The sequence below is a fragment of the Manacus candei genome, unplaced genomic scaffold (genome assembly GCF_025592945.1).
Source record: "Manacus candei isolate 608988 ecotype Guabito, Panama unplaced genomic scaffold, ASM2559294v1 h1tg000089l, whole genome shotgun sequence".
Taxonomy (NCBI): domain Eukaryota; kingdom Metazoa; phylum Chordata; class Aves; order Passeriformes; family Pipridae; genus Manacus; species Manacus candei.
Genome location: NW_026138137.1, coordinates 1272077 through 1298179, shown reverse-complemented (window position 1 = coordinate 1298179; position 26103 = coordinate 1272077). Strand labels below are relative to the sequence as shown.

At 38.2% G+C, this 26103-nt stretch overlaps 1 protein-coding gene across 4 annotated transcripts in view; it reads right to left on the bottom strand.

The window, feature by feature from the left end:
* Positions 1–1768: 1768 nt before the first annotated feature.
* NCAPG2 (non-SMC condensin II complex subunit G2) overlaps positions 1769–26103 on the bottom strand; it is a 42523-nt gene continuing 18188 nt past the window's right edge. For 2 of the 4 annotated variants that reach the window (XM_051812859.1, XM_051812858.1), the window contains exons 12-28: positions 25187–25366; positions 23998–24150; positions 22058–22280; positions 20918–21036; positions 20284–20457; positions 17806–17876; positions 17384–17537; positions 16976–17149; positions 16387–16503; positions 16159–16299; positions 14023–14122; positions 13560–13744; positions 12664–12807; positions 10727–10830; positions 7703–7800; positions 7306–7405; positions 1769–3071 (exon numbers count right to left, since the gene is read on the bottom strand). In XM_051812859.1, the coding sequence (XP_051668819.1) occupies positions 2990–3071; positions 7306–7405; positions 7703–7800; positions 10727–10830; positions 12664–12807; positions 13560–13744; positions 14023–14122; positions 16159–16299; positions 16387–16503; positions 16976–17149; positions 17384–17537; positions 17806–17876; positions 20284–20457; positions 20918–21036; positions 22058–22280; positions 23998–24150; positions 25187–25366 (2319 nt within the window). In that variant the 3' untranslated portion in view covers positions 1769–2989. The remainder of the gene's footprint in view (positions 3072–7305; positions 7406–7702; positions 7801–10726; positions 10831–12663; positions 12808–13559; positions 13745–14022; positions 14123–16158; positions 16300–16386; positions 16504–16975; positions 17150–17383; positions 17538–17805; positions 17877–20283; positions 20458–20917; positions 21037–22057; positions 22281–23997; positions 24151–25186; positions 25367–26103) is intronic. The other 2 variants (XR_007908638.1, XM_051812860.1) reach the window with 2 other exon arrangements.

Sequence of the window (26103 nt, the reverse complement as noted above, 5' to 3'; positions counted from 1 at the left end):
GCCAAACTGCTTAACTCCTGTTTCAGTGCCACTCAGTAACGTTGGAGACCTCAATATCCATTGGCACAGGCCCACACTGAGAACCACTTCACTTCATTGGAGATAACCAAGTGTTACATGTCCAGGTCTAAGCTGGTCACCAAATGCTACTTCAATCTGTGGCTGAATTGTTTTCTGGAGGTTCCTATTAAATCTCCTTTTAAAACAGACAGAACTACGGCATTAGGAGCTGTGCTGGTTCTGGTTGAGATAAATTTCTTCACGGTAGCTGCTACAGGGCTGTGTTTTGGATTTGTGCTGGAAACAGTACTGATAATACAGGGATGTGTTAGCCATTGCTGAGCAGGGCTTACACAGCACCACGGCCTTCTCTGCCCCTCACACCACCCCAAGGAGCCTGGGGGTGCACAAGGAGTTGGGAGAGGACAGAGCTGGGACAGCTGACCCCAACTGAGCCAAGGGATGTCCCACACCACGGGACATCATGGTCAGCAATAAACTGAAGGCGAAAATGCAGGGGAGCCGCTGCTTAGGCACTGGCTGGGTGTTTTTATTTCCCTTTTTTCCTCTCTTTTCCTTAACATTTAAAAAAATACTATTATTTTTTCTTAATTATTCAACTGTTTTTATCTCAACCCGTGAGTTTCTTTCTGACTTTTATCCTTACAGTTCTGCCTCCATCCCGGGAGGGATCCCAGGAGGGATGGTGGCAGCAAGGGAGCAGCTGTGTGGTGCCTGGCTTCTGGCTGGGGCTGAACCACCCCATGAGCTCAGACAGGTTATTTACATGTATCTCTGTTAAGGCAAAATAATACTGTGCAATCGGCGTTTGGTCTTAGAAGAGCATCTGGTTGCATGAAGGAAATTAAATAACTGGCTTAGATGTCTGCATTAACTGCATCATTAATATTAATTTATAAAAATAGCTATAATTTATAAAAATAGTTAAATATAAAGCAATTTATATATTACTCAAGTCTATGTTTAATAGCTAGGGCATTTCCCCTCCACTGTACCAGGCACTGAATCACACAAATATTCAAGTTAGGAGGAAGCTCAGGAGAGAATCTGGTCCAATCCCCAGCTAAAGCAGGGCTAATTCCAAAGCTATGACAGAGAATCATAGAATCACTTCAGTTGAAAGACCTCTGAGGTCATTGAGTCCAACCTATGACCCAACACTACCTTGTCAACTAGACCACAGCACTAAGTGCCACATCCTGTATTTCCTTAAACACCTCCAGGGACAGTGAATACACCCCCTCCCTGGGCAGCCCATTCCAATGCCCAATCACTCCTTCTGTGAAGAAATTCCTCCTAATGTCCAACCTAAACATCACCTGACATATTTTAAGACTGTGTCCTCTTGTCCTACTGCTGGTTGCCTGGGAGAAGAGATCAACACCCACCTGGCTACAACCTCCTTTCAGGGAGTTGTAGGGAGTGATGAGGTCTCCCCTGAGCCTCCTCTTCTCCAGGCTGAACAACCCCAGCTCCCCTCAGCTGCTCCTCATAGGACTTGTGCTCCAGTCCCTTCACCAGCCTCATTGCCCTTCTTTGGACACACTCCAGCCCCTCAATGTCCTTCCTGAACTGAGGGGCCCAGAACTGGACTCAGCACTCCAGGTGTGGCCTCACCAGCACTGAGTAAAGGCGAAGAAACACTTCCCTGGTCCTGTTGGCCACACTGTTCCTGATCCAGGCCAGGATGCCATTGGCCTTCTTGGCCACCTGGGCACACTGCTGGCTCATGTTCAGCTGCTGTCAGTCAGCACCCCAGTTCCTTTTCTGCCCGGCTGCTCTGCAGCCACTCTGTCCCCAACCTGTAGTGCTCCATGGGGTTGTGTGGCCACAATGCATGGCCAGAGCCCCCCTTGTCAGTCAAGTTCTGCACTTCTCCAAGGATGAATACCCCCATAGATGGGTATTCCATAGCCTTCCTGAGTAACCTGTTCCAGTTCCATTTCCTGTTTCAATTCACTCTCACAATGACTGTTTTTTACATCCAACAAGAAATTCTCTTGCTGCAAGTTGGTTCAGTTGCCTCATATTCTCTTCGTGTGCACCTCTGGGAAAAGTCTTTTCTTAGTCCTCATCCAGGCAGGTGCAGACACAATGAGCTGCCCTTTCCCCTGTGCCTACACTGGTGTGCAGGATCAGCCCCTTGTGGGTAGAAGAGCACATGTTCTTCGCTGAATGTCATGAGACTGGCTGATCCTCAGCCCAGCTTATCAGGATCCCACTGAATGGAGCAACCCAGCCCTGGGGATCAGCCATTGCTCCCAAGCTGGTGTCATCTGCCAAGAGCCCAAGGCTGCAGTTCATCCCATTACCCAAGCTCTTCATGGAAGTGTTAAGTAGCAGTGGCACCAGTGTCTGCCCTGAGGAAAGCCACAGCAACCACCTTTAAATCTCACTCCAGGCTGTGTTATCCTTCAAGTCCGTTGGTCCAGCACGTTGTCCACCCATCTTCTGTGCCTATACATCCATCCCATCTTTCTCCAATTTGGCTGTAAGGATCTATATAAGATTGTGTAAAAGTCTTTGCTAAGGACAGGAAACATGACATTCTCTGCTCTCTCTTCTCCCACAAAAGGAAGGGAAATCTGGTTGGTTAGGCAGAATAGCTATTCCCAATCACCATTTTGTCCCACACATGTTTTGAAACAAAATTAATTTCCAAAACCTCTAGGAGTAGTTTTTCCAGGGACTGAGGTGGTACCTCAGTCTCAGAATATCTATGATACAATTAATTTTGTTTTTCAAAAAAAAGATACAAAAATACTGATTTTATATTCCTCCCACAAAGACACTTTTATATAGAATAACTTCTTTGCAGCTTTTGAGCAGTCTTTACTGTTTCATAATATTTATACACACCTTTATACATAGTCCTTGCTTTAAATGTACAGCATAGCAGAAAATAAACTTTGCTTATTCATAATTTTACAAGATAATATTTTTTAAAAAGCAATACGTCTTCCTTCCTTTAATTTGCATGACAAAAGCCTTGGCGTGGACAGGGATTTAAAAATTCATCCAAAATTTTCAGAGATGATTCACACAGTAATCTGAAATGGCATAAAAAAACACACAAAAGGATTAGAAATGCTAAATGCCAAATCAATCCTCAACTATTTGATTCTTAGAGTACATCTACTGCATGATTTCTTTGACCAGTTAGTCCATATTAGTTTAAATATTAAAAATGCCTTTACAAATTACTTTTGAAATAGCTGGATTCTTTTCCTTTCAACTTCCCCATTTTTCTACTGATCATCTCTGTCTATAGTGTAACCAGCAAAAGCCTGGTTTAAATCACTATGTCAATTCAAGCATATTTTCTAATATTTCATAATCTATTTAAAGAACCCACTCATTTTCTTCACAGCATTGTTACTTCTTTTCAAACACACTGAAGTCCTTTACTGACCACTTCTCACTCTTTTACTTTCTTCCTTTCACTCTTCAGTCTTTGTCTTTTTTCTCCACACTTGGTCAACTTTTTTAAAGCCTGAGCAGTCTATCTTATCCTTATTAGCAACTGCTTCCCTCAGCTGCCTCCACACCCCTCTTAGTCCCTTTCTGACTCTTTTGTCTCACATTATTTTCTAAACCATCCCCAAGGTCAGCTTTTTTCTGGCATTCCCTGACATGTCACTCACCCATCGTCACAGTTGCGTTCTCACGCAACATCTTCTAACACGGCTCTAAAATACCCTCAAAGGCAAAATTTGGCACTTTGGTCTTCTGTCAGAACATTATTTCACTGATAACAACCCTAAACATGATCCTTCGTGGGTTTTTTTGTAAAAGATTCTGTCACTTGGATTTCACAAGCATTTATTTCTCCATGTTTTTATTATATTCCTGATGTCCCAAATAAGCCAAGTTAGTCAGTTGTTACCCATGACAAGTCAGGGCATTCAGCACCAGACACAGACCTGACATGCAGGAGGCAGCTCTGCATTTCCACAGCAGACTGTTGGCTGTCAGGGCTCCCCAAATTCCCAGTGCTGTGAAGTGCTCCTCTCTATTGTGCTACAGTGTTTAGCCATGATGAAACTCTATGTGAAAGGAAACCAATTTACAGTGTACTATAAAATTAGGATAATGAGGTAGGTTCTGTGGGTTTAGACATAATACTACTTTGTATAAATTTCATTTTGTTACAATTTAAGGCTAATAAAGCAATAGATTGGTAATGTGGGACCATGTATCCCTGGCACATTAGACCACGAGCCATCCTTTGGGATAACTGTGCTCCTCCCCAGACAGACAAGTTTAAGGCAGTTTTACCAGGTACCTTTCCAGGGAACTTTTAGGTGGGTGGCAGAGAAATCATACCCAGAGTTATATACCAAAACCATTCAAGAGTCATTATTTACAGATGCAATGGGAGCACAATTAAGAGTTTGGGAGCTAGCTAAATTGCAATGCTAAAGAAATATCCTTCAGCACAGCCATTAGATAATTCTAATTCTAATACCCATATATCAAAATGCTAATTAATGTAAATACACAGTATTAAGTAAAAGTTATTATCCCAGCACATTTGGTTTTATAGAGCATGGGACATTTTTCTCTTGCCTCCAAATGACTGCATTGACAGCTGTATCTGTGTTTTTTTGCTAGGCATAAGTAGTTGCATTTTATAAACTAAACTAATGTGTGTGCCATTACTCTTGAGGAAATTCTCTCAGTGTTCAATATGTTGTCCAGGATTTTTAAATGCACTGAACAGCATTTTTAAAATAATAGACCCACTGGGCCATCTGAAACCACTAACTCAGCTGAAGAGGGAAGACTAAATTACAATGAAAACTTTTGCTTCCAAATTAGTGCAACAATTCCTTGTATAAGGGCAGCACTTTAATTACTAAACCAGACAGGTTTTTTTTTTTACTTTTTTCTCTCATTGCTAATATGTAATAGATTACTTCTAAGTCTAAATTTAAGATGCTGGCACAGAATGCCAAGCCTCTTGGGAAATTAAAGAATGTCACCATTTCCTGGTATACCTGGGTATTAAATAAAATAATCCCTCAAGGAGTTATTATGAGATAATGCATTCAGAAGCAAAAAATAATAATAGTATTAAGTATGAGTTAAAACCCAGTAATGTATTTTAGCACACAGCAGTGCAGCACTCTGTGTTAGAAGGCTGTCTTCAAATTAATGACCAGAGATCTACCTTGCAGCATACCATAACTAAAATTTTGGTGTTTGTTAAGTGGAGTAGGATGATAAAATAGTTCACAAACAACAGGGCACATTTCAGACTGTGTATAATCACATTTTAGTTGTACATTAGCACATGAGTAGCACAGCACTACAAATGGCACGTCAGAAGCCACCAGAGGCCCAGCCCAGTCTGACATTCCATGGAGCTGAGAAACTGCAAACACACTTTAATTCATCATGCAAAACCTAATCACTGCAGAACTTCCTCCAAACCTCTTGCCAGCATGAATTATTTTACCCTTCTGGAGAGACAAAATCCACAACAAGCCTAGACAAATAAGAATCTTCCCAAATTCTACAAAGTTGTATGATAGCTTCTGAACTTTGTCATCATATTGCAATTCTGATTCTTGTTAAAAAGTCTTCCCATTATCATGTTCATGTTCCTAACCTCTGAATTTTGTCTGCAACTATCTCTGGGTTTATATTACACAAAGGTAGCCAGTCATATATCAGGAAATCAAACCACTGTGTAGCATCTTATGCTCTTCATCTGCCCCAATATCTCTGTTGATTTGTCCCTGTTCACTGGACAGAGATGATCATATAGATTCATAAAGCAATTATCTGTGTTCTCATTTTAATTTATAGTCAGTAGTGCTCTCAAGTGGCAGCAATTATTCATTTTAATGTGCCTATTTATTTAATCATGTTAAGATTCACTTTAATTTCTCAGCATTTTCTACTGTCTTGATTACAAGAAGCTCAAACTGAATCACAATACCCTGCTGCTCAGCTTTTTTTTCCAGATAATTATTATTATTTTTAAAAATATTCAACTAGGACACTTGGCAATCCAACACTAAATGATTTCATTGGGAAGAAAACTGAGTTCTGTTTATTTGTGTTTGGTTTTGTTTCTAAGCTAGCCCTAACCAAAGGACATTTGTTCACAGCCAAGCAACTCTTCAGCTTTCTTGTAGGCCTCTTTGAGGCAGTGGAACAGATCCCACAGCTCTATCCTCTGGATGGAGTCACAGCTCAGCCACCAAAGGCCTGTGTCAAGTCACTAAAATGCCAGAGAACAATGTGCCTCAGGCCAGGGATCCATCAGAAGAGTGCACTGGGGAAGTGTGCTCAGGTTGGTAAAGCTGTGTAAGAAACTGCTGAGTAAATGAAGCTTTTTGGCTTGTTGGGGGTTTTTTTGGTTTTGTTTTTTTTATTATAAAGTCTGTCTAGTCCATATCCATTGTTTGACAGAACAGTAAGGATCATCAGTTTGAAGAATGAAAGACTACAAGGACCTCTGCATGTTCAGGCCACTGTGGTGCATCACAAACCTTCTCAGTAATTTTGGATGAACGCCCATAACTACAGTCTGTTTTCTTCACATTCTCTGTTTGTGCTTATAATGTCTCTTTTTGCATGCTTTTTAATTCCATGGGCAGTTCAACAGCTAGGCACAAATCAAATGTCCACAAATTTCAAGGCTTAAGCAAGTTTGGAACACTTAAGGCTATAGCATTTGTCATCATTCTCTGTCTTGGGCAGGTTTGAGATAAATGATTGCAAATACAATGTAGCCAATCACTTCCAAAAAAACTTCTCAAAAGAGATACACCAGGCGTGACACTGAAATATCCCCCAAAAAAAGCAAAATAAAATCACCTGTGAAAGGTCTCAAAATCACTATTATATTCAGTTCAGTTTTTACCATCTGCATAGCTTTGGATTCACATGCCTAATGCCAAAGTGTGGGAGAAAAATCCTCTAGGAAATAAGAACTAGTAACCAGACTATTTGCTATGTTCTGCACCTGCTGGAACAGACCCGAATTTCAGACCCGAACCCTGTAACATACCGGATCAAGTCATAACACACTGAAATTAAATGAACAAAACCCAAGCCAAAGATGCAAAGCTTGCAATCACTGCAGGTGTAAGGGCAGGATATTTCGTACTGGGCTGGGCTCAATACCCCACCATTTTTCCCCCCACTGTTTGAAACCTCACAATCAATCACTCAGAAGGCTCCAGAGGAGTTATGGAAGTCCAGAACAGAGCCAATTATTGCAGGGAGGGGAGGGCAGAGGTTGGGGTTGGTCTCCCACAGCACAGTTACCTTTCAGTGCTGCTGCATCCCTCGCTGGCCTCACTGCACACCGTCAGCTTCCCTCGAAGGGCAGCTGCAACATCCTTTAGAAGGGCAGGTTTGTTCTTACCTATTTGAAATAAGATTATGTTGATTTAAAAATAACAATCTATCAGAAAAACCCAACAACCCCACCCCTGTATATTTTAATAGAATATTTTTAACATAAAAGATGGTTTAATGAAATATTAGATACTAAATTAGATTCTCACTGTCCTGTGCATTTCAGCAAATGAGGATAAAAAGATGAACCCGATGAGTCTGCAGACAGTTGTAAACATAATTTACAAGTGATACAACCTTAAATCCTGTGAGAACTCATCTTTCAAAATGTAACATATAAAAAGACAAAGATGCTTTGACTGACCTTTAATTATCGTCACAATGCTGACAGAAGCTGTTAGACTAAAAATCCCTTTAATTTCTTCAGAGAGGATGCATTCCATTAATTCATTTAAAAATGACCTAAGGAAAAAAAAGCATGAAAATACGATATAATCCAAGTCTGTTTCAAAATAGAACTGAACAGAATATGTTTGTAATTATGCTCCCCTGCCACCAGAGCTTCAAAGACACCATGCAGGACAAAGCAGTGGTGATGGGGTAACTGAGAATATCAGAGTTAGCAGAATGGTGAATTACTTGAGAAGAAAATAAAAAAGTTTGTAAACAGAAAGTAGTTGTTAAGAGAAATTAAGAGCTCATGGCACATTTCAGAAAAGTCAATCCATGAAAAAATTACCAGTCTGCTGAAATTTATCTCACATTATTGGTACTGAAATTTCTAATTTGAATTAAACCAAAGTTTAAAAAAATATGTTCTATGAGTCCAATGGTTTGTTAGTAGCTACTCATGCTGAATTAACACTTTGACTAAAAAATGTATTAAAATAGATGGATTTCCAATTACAATCCAGTGCAGATCATTTATAACTAAATATAGCCCTGAAACACTTCCAAACAACATTTTAGTTATTGAAAGTATGGACAGAGTAACAGAACCATGACAACTGTTCATTGCCAAATCTGAAATAAATATGTATCTCAATATGTATCTTAAGAGACTCACTTTTAGTAAGACATGAAAGTATTACCAGCAAACTCTAGTAGTGTTTTGGGACATATGTCAAGCTAAGAAAAATGAAACAAGGGAGTCACAGAAGGGGTCTAGCAACCAAATTAAATTGCAATATGGAATAAGACAATACTACAGAATGCAAACACTACTTGGTCATTAGTGTTTATGGTAAAAATAACAAATTTAACTCAGAAGCATTCTCAAACCCAGAGAAAAATAAAAGAACAAGAGGGATAAAGCAGGAGATGGACAAGATCTGTAATCCCCATACTCCTCAGAGCACAAAGCTAAATGCTCTGTGAAGAATTAAAGGGGAAACAGAGAGCAGTCATGTTGTAATAACTTTCCCTAATATATTTCAAAAAAACTTTAGCAATATTATTATGTTACCAAAATGGAACACCATAAATAGCCAGCTCTGACTTCAATTGTTCTTCAGGTTTTTAGTGTGCTAAGATATCAAAATGAAACATGCAGTTAAGAACCAATGCAGTAAATAAGCTTTGCAGAAGCTCAAATATTGCCTCTAAAAGCTGAAAAAGATGAGAACTCTTTAGGTTCAGAAATAACTATTATGAAGTTGCTCATGTATTGCATCAGTTTTATTATATCACTGTGGACCAATCTGACCAAACACTGAATCCATTTCATATTGCTCTTAAATTATAACTGATAGTCCTTGGATCAGAGCTCTGATTCCATTGTTATCACTGTTTGGGTCACTAAGCACACTCTGTAGCTCCATGAAGGAACACTGTAATTTCATTAACCTGTAATAAGACTCACTGCAGCTGCCTTTCCCCACCTCCCTCTGAAAAAGGGCCACATGAGCCTGCAGGCAAAGATAAAATAGAACAGAACAATAAGCTCTTTAAAAATACATATAAGCAACAGAGGTAAGTAATTGGTTCCTACACAGATAGTTCCCTGGAAAGGACACTCGCACAATTGGCCAGATATTGCCAAGACTCTCAGTATTATCCCCGCTATGGGCACTGAAATTCAAGGATAGAGCCTGACTGATTGGTACTGAAGATACAACAGATGCTGCAGAACTCAGAGCAGGTGTGCTCCCAGAACACTAAAGCTCCCAGAACACTAAAGCTCACATCAGATTTCGAAACGTCAAAGGCTTTCCCGTTGACATAAAGATTTCTGAGATATTGAATAATTTACTATTGGACTCTGATTATGGCCAATCAATACAGATTTATAAAAGAATACAGCCTTAAAAGTAGTCTCACTTCTGAGGCATCAGTAGAAACAGATGGAAATTATCTCCTAACTTAGATCCTCTTTGCACCAAAATGACAAATACTAGTAGATGCATGTTTCCCAAAGCACTCATAGAAACAATTTGGTCCAAACTTGCAGTTTTCTAAATCAAGAATGGACAATAATCTCTTTGACCAATACAAGAAAAAGTTTCAGAAGAATTAATTGATTTTCTACATCTCTTTTGAAAAGAGGTGCATAAAATAATTTTTTCACTAAAAGACAACACCTTGATGGGCAGCTGCTGCCTCAAGATTTGGATAATTAGCTGGACTGTTGCTGGACTCTGGAGTCTTTTGTTTTGCAAAATCAACTAGAACTAGAGAAGGACAGAGAAAAAAAAAACCACCTCATGACAGAAGAGAGGGATATTCACTGCCTCTCAGATTAGGAAGTTAAGAATAGGAATTAGTTGTGGTAAATTAGGGAGAAAGAAAGGACTTCTAAGCCCCTTTATGATTTAAAATAAGTCTAGTGTATATAAGCATGTAAATAAAAATCGAATATGAACAAACTAAGCAAAATGAAATTCCCTTGTGACAATTTTAGAACACATTCAGGGCCCCACTAAATATAGCAATTAAAAAACCCAATAGTTAAGTTTAGCCTTACTTTTGGGGGCTTTTAGGACTCAGGATACTTTATTTTGAATGTTGTGACTTTAATACATATCACCTCATTGCAGATGTTCAATTAAAGGATTAATTCTATTTCTGGCAAATATTTTATCTCATCTAAATACCTCTGTACTGAGGGGACTAATGTTTATAAGTATCTTATGAAAGAAGCAAGCCAAGATGTACAATGAAAGAACTCTTTAGGATAAACAATCTTGTAAATAAGAAGTACTCTTGGTTAAAAAAACTCAGCAATCAATACCTATAGGCAACATGTCAAGAGAAAGGGATTATAAAGTAGTCCAGGTAAAATTAATAAGCAACTAGTTCTTCAAAATTTATAAATTAAAACTTTATAGACAACCTATAAACTGCTCTACCTTAGCAACAACCTTGGACAAATTAATATAGAAACATTTACCTGACAACATTAACTGACTTCATAATTATGGCCATTAAACTGCTTGAAAGAGGGGGAAGGTCTGAAACAGTCCTTGGTATAGTGACATCTTTTTCACTGGAAGCCTAAAAAGAAAAAAGTCAGCAACTGTTGCAGATCAAGAAATATATGTATGCAGAAAACACTGAAGCAAGCCTGTATTTCAATAATTACACTAACCAAGACCTATCCTGAAATAATTGGAACATTCACAAGTGTTCTTTGAATAGCTTTAGTCCAACTGTGTTGTGTCCAAATAAACAAAACTTATTTAAATTAAAAAGAGTAAAACTAAACAACATAAACAGTATTTGTACCAAGGCAAATATTCTCTACAGTTTTTCTGACTAGAATTTGCATTTAACTACATAGGCACAGCCTACTAAACACAACTGAGTATCTTCTGTGGCTCCAAGCTAAAGTGTGCACACCTGATTTCTAAAAATAACTTTGGTGACAGTGAATCTCTGCTCTTTTTGGTATCAAGTTCTGAATAGCATGGTAAATATTTAGTTAGAACTGAATTTTGATTTATTATTACAATAACCTGGGGGCAGCGAATACCTCAGCCCAGATGAATGACTGGAATGAACACTCATAATTTATGAGTATGAATCTCCAGTATCATTCAAGTCCCTAAATGTTTACTCTGCATCATCTGTAAAGAGCACTTGTCATCCCACAGCCCCCCAGCTGATACATCCATGTCTCAGCTCCTCGTGGAACACAGGACCTTGGAAGCAGCTCTGTTGTACTTGGTACTTTCTGGCAACTGTTTCTGGCTCTATTTGTGACACATCCAGCAACCACAGCCTCTGCTAAAGAGCCTCTGCTCTTCCTAGTTCTCAAAGCTTCCAGTCTCACTAATTGTATTTGCTCCTAACACTTCATGCATTAGGAAATGCATTGGGAATGTCACCCTTCTCCTTCAAGGACAGTAATGGTTCCTTGGACTTTCAGAACATAAAACAACTTCTGTCTATATATTCTTTTCAGAATTAGAGATTCTTTCTTTACTTTCCAAAGAAACTCAGATATTTGGAAATCATCTAGACAAAATTGAAAGGAATCAAAAAAAGGATGCAGTATGAGAAGTGTCTCTATATTGAAGCACAGAATACAGAAGTGATCAGTGCCAAGCAGGACATCAGCCTGCTTTGGAACAGGATTACTGAGCCTTAGGGGACTGTTCCAAGGAACTAGAATCTGTCAGAGATCAGTGGCTCACTTCCAAAGTCCCCTAATGCTGGGTGAGATGAAGTGAGGTACGTTTAGAACCTCCTGTCCTCTTCCTGCTTTCCCTGAGCTCTTATTGTTGAGTACAGCATTGCCTGGTGTGGAATAAGCCTGTGATCAGTTCAGGTCCACTGCCTCACTGTGCCCCCTCTCAGCCTCTTCCCCATCCTCAGCCTGCTTGCCTTTTTTTTTAGGGTGGGGGTGAAGGGAACAGAGAAACCTTGACAGCAAGCACTGTTCAGCAACAGCCCAAACTAGTTGTGTGTTCTCAACAGTGGTTTAGCCACAAATGCAAACCACAACACCACAGGGATTGCTGGGAGGAAAGTTGACTCCTTCCCAGCCAGACTCAGCACAAAAACACATAGAAGGAATATCTCAAAAACCATGTTGTTAATGTCCAACACTGCCCAGTTTCTAAATTCTTCTGTCAGAGCCAAATAGTGAACAAGGTATCAAGACAACTCTGTTCTTATACAGCTGTAGTCATAAATCTGAGAGATGAACTATAATATGAAATTATGGCAAATAAAATTTCCTGTTTGCTCCATGCCAACACACACAAATCATCATCTGCAGTACAAAGATCAACCTTTTAGATACAGCTCTGTTGTTCCAACATAATGTTCAAAAAGCAGTAAGTATAAAATAAGAAAATTAAAAATAGTCAGGATTAACTTTACCATCTGTAGCACACAATTTATGTCTGCTACTACTGCAGCCAGGAGAGTGGAGAGTACACCCTGGTGCACTGCTGGGAATGATGAATGCCAGCACTGCAGTGCGTGAATGAATTCTCCAAGAGGCATCTGGATAGAGTGAATCAACTAAAACCAAAAAGAAAAACAAATCTTTTTTCAGATTGCTTGAGTATAACTGAAATATTTCAGCAAGCTTCTCTGTGAAGGAGTGCAGACCACACCTTGAAAGTTTCTGAGATCTTCTAGTCACTTGGGATCAGAGGCAGAATCAACAGTGTTTGGGAAGTCTACTCATAATTTGAGTGTGAGAGAGAAATGAACAAAACAATGATTGTAGCAAAAAGGAACTGAATGATTTTCAGAAGTCATGAAAAGCAGATCATCAAATTTTCCAGAGTGATCTATTTACTCTCTGCTGTAAAAAAAAAGAAGCTAACTTTTCTGTGAAGATGTGAGATCTTGAAGATTTTTAGGGCATCATACATATTTTGAACTTGATATCATTCAAGCTGAAAGAAAGAAATAAAATAACTGCCAAGATCATAACATATACATAAACAAATTCTTTGTTCTGGGTTGAGAGAGTTCATTTAATTGCAGATAAGATTAACAGCCTAGAAGGATTAGCACAGTCCAGGATAATTTGCAACAGAACACACTGTTCTTCAGTTTACTAGTTCTTCAGTCATGATAAAACCAAAATGGATTAAAAAACCCTACTAACAGGAAAATTTTATCACAGAAAAATTTAATCACGTCTACTCAAACAGTAGGTAATAGTGAGGCAACAGCCTCAAAGTGCCTAAGTATAACACATTTGTATAAAAAGTATGGATTCATCTACATCTTAAGTAGCAATTTCAACTGTAATATGATACCTGAATCCCTTCTTCCTGCTGTTTCTTGAGTCTATGTGCCACACATTCCAAAACTTTCTGCAAGACGTTCTGTACAGTGTGGAAAAGATTTGCCACTTCATCTGTCTCAGTATTCTGAGTTAAAGAAGCTTCAACAATTTCTTTTAGAGCACACAGTAATACTGGAGCACATAAGCCACCTCTCTCTAGAGAAAGAGATAAATACCACAATTGTAAAGCAATATTTTTCAGGTACAAGCTTAGAATGAAACTCAGTTATATACAACAAATAGTGATAGTTTACAAGTGTAGACAATATATTTAATTTCTGAATATCCTTAGCTGAAATTTTCATACAGTACAGTTAATATTTTAAGTATGAATCCAGTGTTCCCTCCACTCATTGAAGGTTAGGGATTAAAACTGCTAATATAAGACAGCTAAATATAAATGAAGATGTTGATATTAGTACAAAATATGGTACCTGATTGTATAATTGGAAGAGCCATATCTAGAACATGTGCTTGAAACGTGAGATTTCCAAGGCCAACCATTATGACATCTTTACATACTGTCAGGTAGGCCTAGAAGAGAGATGTAAAGTCATATGAAACCCAAAATTTATATAAAGTAACCATTCAGTACAACCTAAAAATAACAAAAACACAAACTCCTAGCCAAGTTTCCCTGAAAGCTGGTTTATCTACTTGGAGTTACTCTGTTCCCACCTGTTGAAAAGCAGGAATTTCGGCCAGTTCTCCAAATGTTTCCATTGCCCCTTCCTCCAGTAACCAGTTTCTCAAAAAGCAGTAAATCCTTTATCTTTTTTACTCAGGCTCAGATCAGAGACATTGATACTTAACATTTACTGAGGCAGAATGTGACATCCCCACCTGTCCTGAATGGCAGAGGCCAGAACAGAAAAAGAGCTTTTCCCTCTAGACACAGGGATGTTACATGTTACAAATGTACAGAGAGTAGAGAACTTTTAACCAGTCTGTGTACATGTGAGCTGAGCTGTTCAAGGACACTGACAGTGACTAAAGTTAGCCAAACCTTTCCTTTCACCAAAATCTGAAAGAACCCACAGCTCAGTGCTAAAATCCACCTTGGATTAAATGGTATGTGGGAGGAATGTAACAGAAAACAATTGAAAATTAGCTAAACCCCCCATATTATATCATCAAATGCTTTCTGTGAGGGGCAAATGAAGATCAGGGGTAAGGGACACTGGAAGTGATGACCCACAGTCAACACATCAGCAAATCAGTGGCCTAAAGAAAACAGCCCCCCAGTGAATCCCTGCCCAGAGCACTAAGTGCTAAACTGAGTAACAAACCAAGCAGATAAGGAGGGAGAAATGGGAAAGAATGGGATGCCTCACAGGAAAAGTCAGAAAGAAATGTAGGTGCAAAAAGAAGAGACACTTTGGTCCTGTCACATACACAACAGTATTAAAGAAGGAACTGTAATTAGTTTTTCTCAAAAAATCCATGTAGCATACAATAAGTCTGCTTCTAATGCCAGCATTGCTACTAAGTATACACTCCAAACAATTAAAAAGCACAATCAATATCTCATTCTAATAAAAAACAGTACAGAAGGTGAGAAGCAAATAGAAGCTGCTTAACAAGCATGTGGCTTTTTACAGGAGATGCAAGAGGCCTGGATTCTCTTCTTGACTTCCAGACAAGTCACATCAGTCCTCACAACTCAGTTTCTCCTCTGGAAATAATGATGCAAACAAACTTTAAGATCTACTAGTAAAGATCGTTGTGTTTCATTGTTGGTTAGCCAAGCAATATGTGAGATGGGTCTCCCAGTGACCATCAGCCTTTCTTTTTGCTTATCAATAAAGTTTTGGTTTTGTTTTTTATTCAAATCTAGGAAATTGATCATAAACATTCTGGTAATGCTGGTGAAGATTCCCTGTTTTTTGTCTTGCCTTTCTATAAGGTTGAGTTCTGTGTCTCCAAACTTTTGAAAGCATCAGAATGAAGTATACTGAATTCCTCAGATTATAATTTTAATTATTTCATTTGGGAAAGCAGAAAGGAAAGAAAGGAAGGAGGAAAGCAAGGAAGCAAACAGATTCATAGAACAGGTTAAGTTGGAAAAGATCTTTATGGGGCATGAGAGACTGAAGACAAGAATTACTTGTTAGAAACCTCAAATTTGGAATGTTCTAGAACGTGCTAGAAATTTCTTGAGTGGGCATTTATACAAGTGTAAAACATCAATCTTGTTCCATCCTCACTTCAACAGATATGATGAGAATATATATTATGCACTGGGAGATGAAAAAAAAAATCTAGGTAAGAACAAGGTTGATACCAGCTACTTGATTTAATTGTTAGGACATGCAAAATTATGTATTTATAAAATATAAAGGTTATAACTCAAAGTGATTTAAAGAAAAAAAAGTGTGTGATTTTAAGCACAAAGGAAATAGCAAAAGCACAAAACTGTAACCTCAGAACAACTAGGACTGTGTTTCATTAGCTCTTTCACTTGCTGGGCTCCACAAAGGCCAGTGCCCTGTTTGTCAGCACACCAATTGCTACACTTGTGGCTTTTCAGATTGGCAGTCGTTTGATTTATGTTATAAGAATCCTCTAACCTGGATAATTAATTCAGAAACACTACTGCGTTTTGAAATACCATCCTCTTGATCACTTGATAGTATAAAAGGTACAACTTGACTTTCTATCCAAGCACCTGTCTCCTTCAAAAGTGAGAGGCAATCTCCTTCTCCAGAAAACTGGAAAAAAAAAAAGAAAAAAGGTTTACCAATTGTCTTTCCAGTTATTTTGGAATTTCCAGCTTATTCTGAAAGCTACAGCCATACCTTGTGCTGAAGATGAATACTCAATCTGCAAAAGAGGCTGAAGGCTCTTAGACCAGTTGCTTGATTCCAGCTACCAGAATCTGCATTAGTTCCTTTAAGGATTGAGCCAAGAACCCTCTGAAATATAAAGGTTTGCATTTATATTTTTCAGAAAATCCTTTCAAATGTTTCTTTTCTCAAAAGTTTTAAACAGTAAAAAAAAAAACCAAATGAGAAAATAATAAGAACAAGAAATCACCAAACCCAAAAAAACAACAAGCATACTTTCAATTATTCCACTTTGCAGTGTCATAACTGATTTTCACACTATTTCTTATATGTATATTCCAAAAGTCAGGTCCCTTAAAAACACTCATCACTAGATCACAAAAGTGTTGAGACACCTAAAACTGACAAGCTGGTTAAAATCTGCCATCTATACACAATCCTTAACTACTATACTTCTAGCATAGTAGGAAAACCTTTTTACAGAGGGAGAGGGGATTATGAATGTTATTTATTTATTCTTGCACGCCTTTAATTTGACTCGGGCAATATACGACGTTCAGCATTCTTTTATAAGCACTGCTCATGGTCAGGAGAATACCACCTTTGCAGCACTGAGGATTTTCAGAAGTTTCTTCAGTTTCTTTTTATGAACAGAAAGGAGGCAGTCACGATTGACAGGATGTGTCAATAAATAGTCAATGTAATCAATTGCCAGTTCTGGTTTTGACTCCTGTGTTACGTGGATCTGCACTCGGCGTCCAGATGTTTCAACGTTCTAAATAAGAATGAAGCACAAAACCAGTGCAATACTGTTAGTATTTTTACAACAGATAATTGTTAGTATTTTGTTTATACTTATTTACTTGCTTATTTATTAAAGTTAGTACTTAACAACAAATTTCAAAGCAGAGTAACATTTGTAATGTCTCATTCTATTAAAAATAAATATGCACGACGCCTTTATGTAATCTTGCAATTCCTGAATTCTCTGACATATGCATATGCACACCTTTCTTGGGGTCAGTGTGTCAGACAACCAATCACAGGCTAATTCCATAATGTGCCCCACTTGACCCCAGCGACACATGCAGTCGATCAGGGTAGAATATTTGCTTTGGTCAGCTCCATTGTTAATATTTCTGAGTCTGGAAATCACACCACAGCTTAAAAGAAAACAAACAAAAAGATGTGTTAGCTTTACATCCATTAAGTGCAGAAAAATCCAAAGAAAATCAATTAGTGTAATACAAAAAAAAAGATTCACCAATGGCTCAGACACACTTGCACATCACAAATTTTGCTAACTTATCGCATTTTTTTAGTGGATTAATTTATCCAAATGGGCACTTAATACATCAGCTTGTGAAACATTAGCAAACACAGTCAAGAAGAAATTTCATGTAATTCATATTTTGTATTTCAAAATAGTACCTGAATGTAGGAACAGCAGCAATGGGCATAAAGGATGCCAGAATAACCAGTGGAGTCACGCAACGCTCGTCCTAGGATAAAAAAAAAGAGTACACTGTATGAGGTACATGTCCAGGTACACACAGGCCCACAAAACTAAAGAGAGTACTGCAAAGGTATGATTCCATTTTCTCAAATTAAGGATTTCCCTTTTTTCATTATAAATGGAACCGAAAGAAGCTCATAACAATCTGTGGCTTGCAATCGAAAGGTGTGATTCCTATTCTCAGGTCAACTATCAATTAATTACCTTATCATTCAGCTTTTTGAAAAACTGCCAGAATAACTACCATGAATAATTATGGCTCTCTTAGATTCATAACCATTGCAAAAGAACTACCAACTCTACCTTACATTTTTTTTCCAGCAATGACTAATGTTTAATTGCACAACCATGACACCACCTAACTCCTCTCAAGGAACCAGTGCCTTAAAATGAATATTCATTCACATGGCAAATTTTTGAAAAAGACTCTAAAGGAAAGAGTGCGTATACAACAATGGTAACGTTAAATGCACTGTTATTCATTACAACATGTCATAACACACAGTCTAGGCCATGACATAATCTCACTCAGGTTACACAGAAACCAATCTATGTTAAAGACTCTTCAAAAATTGTGTATCTGTATGTCCCAGCTTCATGAAAACAGTCAAATGAAATTACTACCTACTTACACATTCCAAGTTCTAAAACCTTCTCAAAACTCATATTTTTTAAAAAAACACTTAAAATGTAGCTTTTTCAGGAAAGAGACAGGCTGCTTCAGTCTGTAATTCTTTTAGAAACTAAGCCTCTGATGAGAGGTTCTTTTAGATCCAAGTTGCTTACTCACTCTAACAACATCAAAGAGGTTGATTGCTACAGCTGGATATCTTGCTGTTCAGTAGAGCCTCTCTTTCAAGAGGGATGTTACATCTTCTACCAAAAAAAGGTTTGGAATGTCTGTGACAACTTCCAAATGCTTTCAGGGTAGAGAGAGCATTTGGTATATCTGTGCTGCAGAATATGACATAGCAATGAACTGCTTTTCACTCCTTGATTATCTAATGCAAAGTTAAAGTATAACAGCCAACATTACTCAGTATATTCAGCACAAAAGCCACCAACTGGAAAACAGATATCCAGCAGGTAATCCTTCCAAATGCACTCCAGGTGCAGCAGACACTATTAGCCATCTCAAAAGACAGTATCCTCCTCAAGAATAACACTAAAACAGTTCAATAGAGCAAGGAGACTGAAAATCTGAAAATGACTGATTTTAAATAATTTCCTATATCAAACCCAAACAATAAATAAGTGCATCAATAGATTATTAGAGAGTAGATTCAAATTAGCAGAAACCAGAGAATCATAGAATGGTTTGGGTTGGAAGGGACCTTAAAGATCACCTAGTTCCAAACCCCCAGCCATGGGCAGAGACACCTTCCACTTGACCAGGCTGCTCAAAGCCCCATCCAGCCTGGCCTTGGACACCACCAGGGATGGGGCAGCCACAAGTTCTCTTGGGCAACCTGTGCAAATGTCTCACCATCCTCACAGTAAAAGATTTCTTCCAATATTTAATCTAAACCTACTCTCCTTCAGTTTAAAGCCATTCCCCCTTGTCCTGTCACTACATTCTGTTGTACATCTCCATCTTTCTTGCAGGCTCCCTTCAGGTACTGGAAGGCCACAATTAGGTCACCCTAAAGCCTTCTCCTCCAGGCTGAATAATCCCAATTCTCTCAGACTTATCTCCTAGGAGAGGTGCTCCAGCCCTCTAATCATCTTGGTGGCCTCCTCTGGACTCGCCCCAACAGCTCACTATCCTCCCTGTGCTGAGGCCCCCAGGGCTGGAGGCAGCACCAGGGGGGATCTCACCAGAGCAGAGCAGAGGGGCAGAATCCCCTCCCTCGCCCTGCTGCCCACATTGCTTTGGATGCAGCCCAGGACACAACTGGCTTTCTGGGCTGTGAGTGCACATTGCTGGGTCATGTCCAGTGAAAAAGGAACCTCAGCTGCTTCAGGTGTCTGTTGCAGCAGCTGGGACAACAAATGGGGGTGGAAGAGTTTGGGGGGCAGTGGGTAGAAAAACACATGGACTCTCACATACACTGAGTATTTATTCTGCAATGGCACATTTTCACTTACTGTTTTCCAAAAGTTCTAAAAACATTCAAAAGAACAGAATCCAAGAAAAATCTTACAAGGAGAGCAATTTATTGCATAAGTATTTCTGAGTTGACTATTTAGATAATGGCTCATCAGTCAGACACTGCAAATGGAGAATAGCTTATACCCATTTGTAGAATTCCAAGAAACTTGTTATTGTTTATGGTTTATAGCAACAATGAAAAAAGAATACTTCATCCTATAAAAGTAGATAAAAGATACAAAACATGAAAGTATCTGAAGAAAAAACTAAGAAAATGCAAGAAAACCAAGTCTTTCTTTACCTTAAATACTTTAAAATATTCAGGAAGTACAGAAGCAAATTTCCTGATAGCATAATCTTTGACTTCTTCATTGTGTTCTAGTGCTTTGTAGATACTTTTCCAGAGAATTACAATAATCTCCAACAAACTTGCCATGCTGGCCACATCATTTATGGACAACACATTATCCAACACCTGAAATACAAACACTTAGATGATATTACCTATTATATTCCTAAATACAAATTGAAGTTAAAATAAGGTCTCAAAAAAGCCCTGAAAAATCCTTCTATTCATTTTACAAAGGTATTGTGGTTGCTGTAGAACATGAACTCCACAATTCAGTCTTACTCTCTCTAACTTCACATATCTTGCAATGGCAATTTTTTGAATAATTTAATTGCAAAATCAAACCAATTTATAATTAGTACTGGAATTAGGGTGCTTCATAGTCATTCTGTTTTATCCTATCTGCTTCACCAAATTTCTGCTATTGCAGGACATGAAAACATGATAATGGCAGTTCTCCCCTTCTAATTCCACAGATGCCTGAGGGCTTTCCCTTAGATTTCTGTCATATCATTAACTGCCTATGTCTCAGCTGAAGCACCACAGAAAAAGCTACTAGAACTTAGCAGAAAGTGGACTTTCTTACACTTGTGTTCTCCTTTTCGCTTTCATCATTGTCATCCTCCCCACTGTCACCCAGACTCTCCTTCTTTGCTTTCTGGATGCAGGCGTTCAAGCAGCGCCGAATGGTGAGCATCAGTTTAGCTACATTTAAAGAGAATAAGAATAAATTAGAAATGTACTATTTTTAACAATGTTGCTAATAAATGCCTCTAATTATAAAGCCGGAAAGCCAGGATGTACAAGCAGGCAGCAGAACCAGAAATAACTAGGAAAAAAAGGAGAAAAATTCCTTGTAAAAGAAATGGAAAAATGTGAGCATGTTTTACATCCTCAAGTATGAAGAAGAAATGGCAACATTATCATCAGGTTCTATAATTTTTACTGGTTAAAAAATATACTAAAAAAAAACCCAAAACCAACCACCACCTTATCAAATCTGGATCAGAGGAAGCTCCCCCAACTCCTACCTTCATCTGGAATAGCTGTTAATGACCCACATTCAAGAACACATCCCATCCTATGGCAATTCCCATTATTTGGAAAAGATGTAGTAGCCCAACCATCGCCCTCCTGAACGAGGAGCTCAGCTCTAGATGAAGTGAAAGGGCTATGCCCACTCTGGTGAAAGTGCAACCAGCTGATTTCATAATCATGTGATTTCTAACTCCCCTACCAAGGCGATCAGTCAGGAGGACACGGCTTGGGCACTTCACCCAATCACTTCACGCTGACTACTTGGTTTTTATCAGGACTCCTCTGAAACAGCATTTTCCTGATTTTACTTGGTTCAACAGCACTTTTCTGAAAAGGAGCAACATTCTGTGCAGTAAATGCCCTTCTCCCTAAAACTTTCTGAAGCTTTTAAACGAGAGGAAGGCTTTTCAGATTTTCTCCGAGCAACTTAAAAATACTGATCGGCAAATCCCAGACAATCAGATTAGCAGACATAAATATTTTTCAGCTTCTATAGAATCTTTCACATGAAGATCTCAAATCACTTAGGGCACAGGGGTATTTTGTTTGAGAAATATATATCAACTGAGAGAGTTTTAAGCTGCATGTGAGGAGAACGGGGAGCAGAGGGACCCGGCTGGAGTGGACAGTACTGCACCTAAGAGCAGAAACTAAAAGCTTTGAAAACTCATAAGGTTTTGTACTTTACCTATATTGGTGGGGGCAGTATATTCATAAGCATATTGATAGAACTTTCTGGCTGCTGCTGGATTCATCTGGATGAGAGTGACACAGCGCTCACACCACACGTCCTCGGGTTGGTTGGTGGGAAAGAAGGAGTTGAACAGGAGGTTCACTATGCGCCGTGACACGGGCCGTGAGTCCACCTCAAGGCGAGTCAGAATATCCTCCATGGGACAGATATTCCAGAACTGGAAAAGATATTAAAGGAGAAAAGGGTATTAAAGGAGTTAAAAAAGACAGAGGAAAAAACAATCACCTTCATTAAGTGTTTTCCATGTCGACAGTCTCAACAAATACGAGTAGCATTTACGAGGACAGCATGAGCAGTTTTTATTTTTACCAACCACCAGCATGCACTGGGCTCACATTCTGCTGCAGCAATGCTACTTTGCAGTTCTGATGCACCTCCAAATCTCCTGGTATCTCTGACATACTGATAAAATTCTGGGTCAAGCAATTCCAGCTCAATACCCCTGCAGTGCTAATGCAATTCCGTAGATATAGGGAAGAATTATTTACTCTACAAAGATATCACCACAAGATACAATTATTTGTCATTATGTGCCATGTTACATATTCTCATTATAGGACCAAGCAGGACCAAACTACCTACCAGGATTGTATACACCCTAAAATCCTGTATAGAGCAACACCCTTTGCAAATCCATCCCAAACCACAAGTGCATCCCATCCTTGGCAGAGCTCTAGTTTATTTGTACACAGAAATCAAAGGCTGTGAAACCACAAAGGAATACACAGCTTGTTATGACACCAGTAATACCGCTCACACCTGCAATTTTTTTAAAAGATCCTGAATTGATTATTCTGTGCACTTCAGATTAAAACAAAAAACTAAAAGAAAGGTTTCTTGGCATTGAAAAAAAATGTTTTATTCTTAGTAGAAATATTTGCAGCAGCTAATTACCCCATGAGTTCAAACTATGGGCATCCCTACTAGAACTGTCATAAGAAGAAGGCCCTTGTAATAAGTATTAAGGTGACCCCAGGACTTACCAGAGATACATATTACAGTTTTTAAGTAAATAGGAATTTACTGAAAAGCATTTAACACTATGATTTTTTTCTTTTATGTAAATCTGATCCTTCCTTCCTCGAAAAAAATCCCTGAAGCTGAGGATTATCTTTTTTCCTCTGTCTATAACAGCAGCAAATTCAATAAATCAGAATAAATCAGAGAAGCCAAAAAGATAATTTGTTTGAACTTTCATACTGAATGACAAATAACTTTAAAACAATAACTTTTTTTATACATTTAACAGTAGCATGAATACTTTGTTTTTTCAGAGACTGTACACAAAGTAACAACATTAAATAATCAATATAAAGCATTGCTGATATTCGATACAAGTTAAAACAAGCTTGACTATATTTTACTATACAGATAACTGATACTAAGGGATCAAGTCATGACTGCAGGTGCCAGTCCTTCAAACAAATCATACTGCTATGAAGAGTTAAAACCCAGCACCAGAAGAAGTGCTGAGTACCTGTGAGGTTACAGAGTGATGTAGAAATGAATATTAAAAGAACCACAGTAAGATTATAAAATATTAGGGGATTATGTTAGCTGAGTATTTTTAAAATAATAAATAATAACACAAGAATACAATAGAAATCATGATTAAGATTTCAGAGTCCAACACTTTCAGAACAGGTTCTGTGCTTTTGTTTCTTCTGACTGAGTAAACCAAGCCATACATCTCCCAACACACAGGTCAGCGGAGCACTCAGGATACCACGAATACTAAGAGCATTACTACAGCAAAGCACGTATTTCTTTCCCTTTAGGAATACTGCAGTAGTCTCAAAATGTACTTCTTTTTTGTTTTAAATAAATGCCTTGATTTTATCTCCTTGCTACTTATCAAGCATCACCTATCCTACCTTAGCAGCCTTGGTGGCCTTAATTTTCAGCAGCATGTCGACGTAAGCCACTCGCACTTTCTCCGAGTTGTCACGAAGGCTGTGTTTGGTCACTGGCAGGAGCTGCTCCAGTAATGGATGGCTGAGGTTGTTGTCCAAAATTACTGGTAGGCACTAAAATAAAAAAAACAAAACCAGAAAAAGTAGGCTTGAAAAAATATCTAGGCAAAAATTGCTGAATTGGACCATGACACTTCTAAGGTAAAATGAAGCAGGGACAGATACTGCACTTGCATATTTTTCTCGTACTATTCTTTAGCAAAAATTGATTTTGTTATTTTAAATTTCCAGTGAACTGTTCAGTGAACTCATTTCAGCTGAAGGAGCTTTAGATTTTCACTGGGGCCACGGTCTTGCCTTCTACCTGAGAGCACACTGTCAAGTGCTTTTTGTGGTAGAGATACCAGCTCCCTAAACTGTGCTGATTTCAAATTAAAAATACATACTATTTCTCCAATTTATTTTTAAATCAGCACTCTGCCTGTCCAGTATAGCCCCCCCATGTGGCTGTAGAGGAGCAAGTGAGGATTAGCATGAAGATTGCTCCAGTTTAAGGCTGAACTGATACAGACACAAAACCTTCAAGTGAAAATACTGCTCAGGGAGTTCATTTTTCTGTCCAAGTTTTCAGTTATTTATCATATGTCAGAAAAATGTAGATGAACTAATTCTAACCTACTGAGCAATGCACAGGAGGAGGCATTACCAGAGAAACAGTGTGGAATTATATCCATCCAAAGCTCAGAAACACGAAGTGGGATACAAAATCCTAACTGTGCATGTCTTGGGACATGCTAAGACCAGAGACTTGGAGACATCCTGGAACCTGCCTGCAGATGTTGTCAAGTCTAAGCATCATTTCTAATAGCTAAAATAACTGAATTATCAGGTCCAAACAATGTCTGTAAGACTGGAAATTCAAAGTAGCTGAGAGTCAGAAAGCCCATCAGTTCCTATTTTAAAAGGCATTTGTGTATTCCAAATGCGTGGCTTTTATAAAGCACGTAAAACTTCCAGGTTTTAAGAATTTTATTGCCTAAGTTATTTTGCAGGACGAGTTATTCCTTGCCTTAAATGATACTAGAAACCTGTAGATCAAGTAAAATATAAAAATGACCAAAACTATTTTTAATTTAGAAAAGTTCCTCACTTTAAATACAGAGCATCGAACATCAGCAGATGATACATCACATGCCAGCTCCCCAGTTATCTTTTTTAAAAGATCAGCAACAATTATTGAAGGAATCATCTCCCAGTATCTGGATGTTATCTGAGTAACTCCAAGGATCCCTGTAGAGCGGACAACTGGATGAGGATCTTCTAAGAGACTCTAAAACAAACAGAATAATGTGAGTATATGCATTATTGTGACCATATTGCTGTTTGACACGAACCTATCATAAACAAAAAGCATTCCACTGCCTTTCAGTCATTATGCAAATTGTCAGACAATAAAAGAACTGTAATATTATTAGTCCTTCAAGGCATTTTATTACAAAGCAAACTAAGCAACTTAAATCTAATGCAAAATTAAAACACCTATTGGTCAACTTTTAAAATTGGACTTTTGAAATTTATTTTTTTTATTAAATCATATTAAGTCTTATATTTGTGATTTAATTAAGAATATTTAGACTTTTACTAATATGAGTTTACACTGATCACTGCTCCTATGCAGCAACATAAAAACTTTGAAATCCATTCAATTATCAGATGTTTACTCAGGATTCCTAAAATATTTTCTTAATGAAAATACTACACCCATTCTCACCCATCTAGACTGGTAAGGCATTTTTTAGGTTCTTATCTCTATTATACTTAATTTCAGAAGCATTTAGAAATGAAATATTCATCTTTCATTGAACGTTTCCATATTAACTGTAAAGCTCTCTTTACCAATCCTAGGTCTAGTCTTTCAAAAGCATCTCTTATTTAAAGATTAATGAATAACAAACCCTAATATTTCCTTTTCAGACTTGAAAATGGTGTGTGCCATCTGCTATGAACATACTATGGAAATTTAAAATATTAGTTTATTTTTGCATTTTCTGCAACAAAGACCTGTAT